The sequence below is a fragment of the Macaca mulatta genome, chromosome 3, assembly GCF_049350105.2.
Source record: "Macaca mulatta isolate MMU2019108-1 chromosome 3, T2T-MMU8v2.0, whole genome shotgun sequence".
Classification (NCBI taxonomy): Eukaryota; Metazoa; Chordata; class Mammalia; order Primates; family Cercopithecidae; genus Macaca; species Macaca mulatta.
Genome location: NC_133408.1, coordinates 50,718,190 through 50,724,189, shown reverse-complemented (window position 1 = coordinate 50,724,189; position 6,000 = coordinate 50,718,190). Strand labels below are relative to the sequence as shown.

Here is a 6,000-nt window from a genome sequence, read left to right as displayed (position 1 = left end):
CTCTTAAACTCCTGTACTCAAGTGATCCTCCCACCACAGCCTCCCAAAGTGCTGGGACTACAGGCATGAGCCACCATGTCCAGTGTCAAACTAGTATTTCTTTTTCTTCCCCTTTTTGTGAAGAACAGCATCTCACTATATTGTCCAGACAGGTCTCCTAACTCCTGGGCTCAAGCTATCCTCCTGCCTCTGCCTCCCTAAGAGCTGGGATTATGGGTGTGAGCCACCACACCCGGCTCAAACTAATATTTCTAAGACACATTCCCAGAGGTGTGGGGCTAAGTGGATTCCATGAACCCCAGCATACAAATGCAGGCTTCTCACTGGAACCTATACCTCAGAGCCACGCTGGCCGGTCAATCACCACCATGCTCCATTGCCAGGCGGAAATATTTATTTGAAAAATTGAAAACACAGATGCAATGTATTATACAAAGAAAGGTCTTAATACCATAATAAAAGTATTGTTGGAGGGAAACAGAAGCCAGTGGCCACCTGCCCTGGGAAGGTAGGCACTCAGTGAAAAATGAAATTCATTTCAAGGAACTACCCTACTGGAAACCCGGGGGAAAGGGTAAACACAGAAGAGAAGAAAAACAAACCCAACCCTACCCCTGCAAACCGAAATGTGAAAGAGTTTGTTATCAGTTTGAGACAATTGCATTATCACCAAGATGTAACCGAACCCCCCTCGGTTTGCCCCTGTGAGTGGTAATCAGTTTCATTTAGGGCCTTCAAACCTGAGGTAGTTGAGGGTCACCTGAAAGACATGTCTGGAAAAATCTACTCTCAGAATCGAACCCAACAGCATTGAATTGTTTCCTGTTGCTTTGGCTCCTGACAACACCACGGTGTGGTGCTGATGTTGTGTTTGGTCTGGACCTGGGAGAGGAAGGAATTTGGCAGCAAACAGTCGGCCTGGTTTGCTGCGTCGATGGCTGGCAGGTCCGTGGTGGTGTTTTTCTATGCTACAGGTGGTACCGTCTCTGGAGGACAAGGATGGCAGAGAGAGGGCAAAGCCAGTTTGCTTGGAAAGCCAATGTTGGAACTGGAGGCTTTCCCTGGCAGGACTTCCAGAGATTTGGAAAGGTGGTAGAAGGTAGCAAGATACTGACCAGTTATTAAAGACCAGGGTCAAGTGGAGCCAGGAGACCCCTCTAGACTAAGGAGCTAAGAAAGAGCTTCCAGGTGCAAGCTGAGAACTAGCTCCTCCACAGGGTCGAGGGACCAAAGCCAACTAATCTGACCAGAGCGACATGTACCTGTGATCCCCGTGTTACCTGGTGGCAGAAACCTTGGTGTCTGACTTGGTAGCTGGGACAGTTCCAAGAAAAGTTGCTCTAGACAGTGGTTCTTCCAGTCACTGGGTTAGAGGGACCCATATTCTGGTGGGATTTTAGGGGTACTGCTATGGACGGCCGCATCAGCAAACAATCTAAACTAGTCTCATTGAAACTCCTTGCTCAGATATAAAATAACCCTGCCAAGGTGGCTCTTCTCTTCTGTTTCTTTCTCTCTCTCTCTTTTTTTTTTTTTTTTGAGACGGAGTCTCACTCTGTCACCCAGGCTGCAGTACAGCCGTGTGATCTTGGCTCACTGCAACCTCCGTCCCCTAGGTTCAAGCAATTCTCCTGCCTCTGCCTCCCCAGTAGCTGGGATTACAGGTGCCCACCACCACACCCGACTAATTTTTGTATTTTTAGTAGAGACGGGGTTTCACCATGGTGGCCAGGCTAGTATTGAACTCCTGACCTCAGGTGATCCACCCACCCCTGCCTCCCAAAGTGTTGGGATTACAGGAGTGAGGCACCACATCCGGCCTCTTTCTCTTATGTAAACAAACATCTTTTCTCTAGAGGTCTTAGGGCACTGTCTTACAAACTTAAGTAACAGATGCTGTTTTTCAACTTCTTATTGATCCTAAGCCATTATTTTGTTGCTCTCTCATCTTGTCATGACCCATTTACACTCACCCGAGACTTGTCACTAGTGATGCTCAGTGACTCATTTAAAAGGCTGGCAGGTTCATTTTTAGCTTTAAGATGTGATTCCCGTTTTAATCCAAGGTGTGTCACTAAATACCTCTTCATCTTCATTTTTAGAAGAGTCACAATAGGAAAATTTGATTTTGTCTAGAGAATGGGGTAGCCGTTCTAATCTGAGCTATTTTTTTTTTTTTTTTTTGAGACGGAGTCTCGCTCTGTCGCCCAGGCTGGAGTGCAGTGGCCAGATCTCAGCTCACTGCAAGCTCCGCCTCCCGGGTTTACACCATTCTCCTGCCTCAGCCTCCCGAGTAGCTGGGACTACAGGCGCCCACCACCTCGCCCGGCTAGTTTTTTGGATTTTTTAGTAGAGACGGGGTTTCACCGTGTTAGCCAGGATGGTCTCGATCTCCTGACCTCGTGATCCGCCCGTCTCGGCCTCCCAAAGTGCTGGGATTACAGGCTTGAGCCACCGCGCCCGGCCTAATCTGAGCTATTATGAAAGTAATTATGTGACATCTGACAGTTACTTCCTCATGTGACACTGACTTAGCCCCTGCTTCTGTTTAAGTGCTTTCTTAACTGTTATGACTCAGGCTAAGTCGACGAAGGTTTTAAACATTTCTGTGGCTTTAAAAACAAACAATTTTTTGTTTGTTTTTAAAGAGATGGAGTCTTGCTCTGTCACTCAGGCTGGAGTGCAGTGGTGCAATCATGGCTCATTGCAGCCTCAAACTCCTGGGCTGGGCTCGGACAGAGAATCTTTTTTTTTTTTTTGTGACAGGGTCTCACTCCGTCACCCAGGCTGGAGTGCAGTGGCACAGTCAGGGCTGACTGCAGCCTCAACTTCCCAAGCTCAAGCAATTCTCCCACCTCAGCTCCCCAACTAGCCGAGACTACAGGCATGTGCACCATCATACCCGGCTAATTTTGTTTTTGAATTTTAGTAGAGACGAGGTCTCGCTATGATGCCCAGCCTGGTCTCAAACTCCTGAGCTCAAGCAATCCTCCCGCCTTGGCCTCCTAAAGTGCTGGGATTACAGGCGTGAGCCACTGTGCTCAGCTGGGCAGAGAATCTTAATTTGATCCAGTACACTAGACTTTTTGCCCCATTTGTAATTTGTTTTTTTTGGTTTTTTTTGAGACGGAGTTTTGCTCTTGTTGCCCAGGCTGGAGTACAATGGCGTGATCTCAGCTCACTGCAACCTCTGCCTCCGGGGTTCAGGAGATTCTCCTGTCTCAGCCTCCTGAGTAGCTGGGATTACAGGCACCCGCCACTATGCTTGGCTAATTTTTGGTATTTTTAGTAGAGACAGGGTTTCACCACATTAGCCAGGCTAGTCTCGAACTCCTGACCTCAGGTGATCCACCTGCCTTGGCCTCTCAAAGTGCTGGGATTACAGGCGTGAGCCACGGGTACAGTGGTGCCCGGCCACCCCACTGGTAATTTGAAACGTGTGAGTTGGAATGGCTGAGATCTAGAAGTGAGGACTAGCTACTTTTGGAAATGTTGACCCGCATCAAGAACACACTGATTGGTTTAGTTGCCACAACTGGGACAGGGAAGCCATGCACCATTCCTTCTGAGCCTTGAATAAAAAAAAAATACTAAGCAGAAAGCAGCATTCAACACAAGACTGCCCAATTTCTGGTGCTGATACTTCCTTAGCCCAGTATGGAGGTCACACCTCTGAGTATGGTCATCCGAGGTCCTGGGAGAGAGTTTTTTGAATGTCCCACTTAGAAAATGCACAGAGAGGGAGTTGGGGAGGGGGGTGGGCTAGGGAGATGGGGGTTGGTTCACAGTGATCAAACAGAAGTCTCACAACCCGTCATGTAGCAAAACCTAGCAATGTTCTGTTGGGGCAGATCCTGGGAAGTGCATGATGGCTACCACCAATGAGTTGCTATAGATAAAGAAGGAAGACGCTGTTTTTCCAAGATCAGAAGGTCACTTAAATGCTGGGGTCCATCTAGAACAGGAAAAGTGCTGTTGGGCTGCCCATCCCTGGCAAACTGTTCATGTGCCCTCTGTCCTCATCCTGTCCACAGGGCAGCGAGAGCCTGGGGCATATGGCTGAAAGGAGTTAGAGCCGCTGGCTCTGTCCTTTCTCGTTTTCTCTGACTCAAGAGCTCTGAATGATCTCCTTGCTTTGGGATCCAAGTCAGTAACAGTCCAGCACCTTGGCCTTGCTTCTGATTCTTGAAGGCTGATGTAGCCGGGCAGAAAGATGAGCCTTGCTATAGTCACACCTGAAGTCCTGATTGCTCCAAGCATCTCTTTGTAGGCTGTTGCTGCTTAAGGGAGGTTAGTAATAAATACTAAGGGTAGCAAACCAAGTATAGGGTTCTTTCCTGATGGGAGCAATTGCGTCTGATCTTCCGGGTTTGTCAATTGCGTAGAAGGTGGAACGATCTTTTTATTCAAGAGGATGCCAAGGCAGACGTCTGCAGAAAGGAGTTGGGAATCGCTCCCACGCTCCCTCTCTGGGCCAAGGGAGATGGCCCACTTGACACAGACCGTTCATGGACAGTTCATTCCGGCGGGGAAGTAGTGTTGATCTCACCAGTTCCATTCAAGCATGTGATAAAAATTTTTGAGCCTGGTCACAGGAACTCCTAAGAAACGTGTCCTGTGAAGACCTGGGCTGTGTGAACCCTCTTGTCCCTCTTTCTGTTGTCTTCTCCCTTGTGAAGGTGGACAGAGGCTTTCCGCTGGGGTTCAGCTTTAGGAGGGAAAGGCACTCACTCCTTCTGCCTTTTGAGGAAAGCTGTCACTCAGCAGCTCCGCCTGACCCTGGAGCATGGACTGGGTGGGCCAGCACTTGCTCAGCGTAGAGGCGGAGGTGGAGCACCGAGAGGCCTGGACAGCACCATCGCCGGAGCTGCCACAGTGGGGGGCCCTGGAGACTCAGCTCCAGGTGTGTGCCCTTTGGGAGAGTTGGCTATGTGAGTGAAACTTAAAAAAAAAAAAAATACAACCAAAAAACCCAACCAACCACCATAAGAAGCAGTGGAAATCCATGGCACTGCCCAAAGAAGGGGAGAATGGCCTTGGCATTCACAGCCAGGACACTCCTGCTGTCCTTCTGACTGTGCAGATTTCAGGGTAGTGTCCTGGTTTGGAATCCATCAGCCCTCTGATGCTCACAAGTTTGTGCAAATGATGAAACTGAAAAGACTGAGAAGAAAACAGAAAAGAAAAGGCGTAAGATCTTCCCTCTCCAAGCTGTCAACGAACAACAAGCAGCCCCTCTATTAAGGATACCCATTGTTGTGGGGGTCAAATAGTCAGCAGGACTGGATGGAAGTCCTCTCTGTTGAGTGGCCCTGTCCCCCACCACCCCTCTCTGCACCTAGGCTTGCTCATGGGCAGCACTGGCCAGCCTGGATGCTAACTAGGGAGGCGGGGAAAGAACAGAGATGACCATGAGTCCAAACAGAAAGGGTGTCGCTATGGAGGGAGTCTTTGGAAGTGTCATGCAGGTCCTCGGCATTGGGTAATGGCAGTGGTGTGGCTGCCCCTGGGACTCCAAGGATTTGGCCTGTGGCTGGGGAAATGACACACACGAGATAGGTAATAAGGATTTACACTGACATATGGGGTATCGGTTTGGCTCTATTCTTTTTCGGTTACCGCTTCTTGCAGTGTAGGTGGAGATGCCTCTGTTCCTAAAAGACAATGATAATTTATGTTGCAAAGCACTTCATGCATGCATACACTCACTTAACCAAAAAACCTGCCACCATGGGGGCTCAAAAATACATTATAATTATAACCATGGTGTAATCACCTAGTCCCCGAGTTTGGTGTCTAGGAATGACTAGGATCTGTCTATGGTTGGTGCCCAGAGTCTGTCAAATCCCATAACAGTCAACAATCTTGGTTGTGATCAAGTTGACTGCTTTCGACATGCAGACAGCAACATATAGACTCAAGGTGATGGATGGCAAGTCTCTGGGCTGGCAGGCTGAATGTGACTCCATGCCACTCCGTTTCTCAGCACCTGATCCCTTC

At 48.9% G+C, this 6,000-nt stretch overlaps 1 protein-coding gene across 9 annotated transcripts in view; it reads right to left on the bottom strand.

The window, feature by feature from the left end:
• Positions 1 to 3,273: 3,273 nt before the first annotated feature.
• The window catches only part of HIP1 (huntingtin interacting protein 1), a 211,693-nt gene continuing 208,966 nt past the window's right edge, over positions 3,274 to 6,000 (bottom strand). For 4 of the 9 annotated variants that reach the window (XM_001109894.5, XM_077996436.1, XM_028845666.2 and 1 more), the window contains one exon: positions 3,274 to 5,654. In XM_001109894.5, coding sequence (XP_001109894.3) covers positions 5,602 to 5,654 — 53 coding nt within the window. In that variant the 3' untranslated portion in view covers positions 3,274 to 5,601. The remainder of the gene's footprint in view (positions 5,655 to 6,000) is intronic. The other 5 variants (XM_077996432.1, XM_077996435.1, XM_077996434.1 and 2 more) reach the window with 2 other exon arrangements.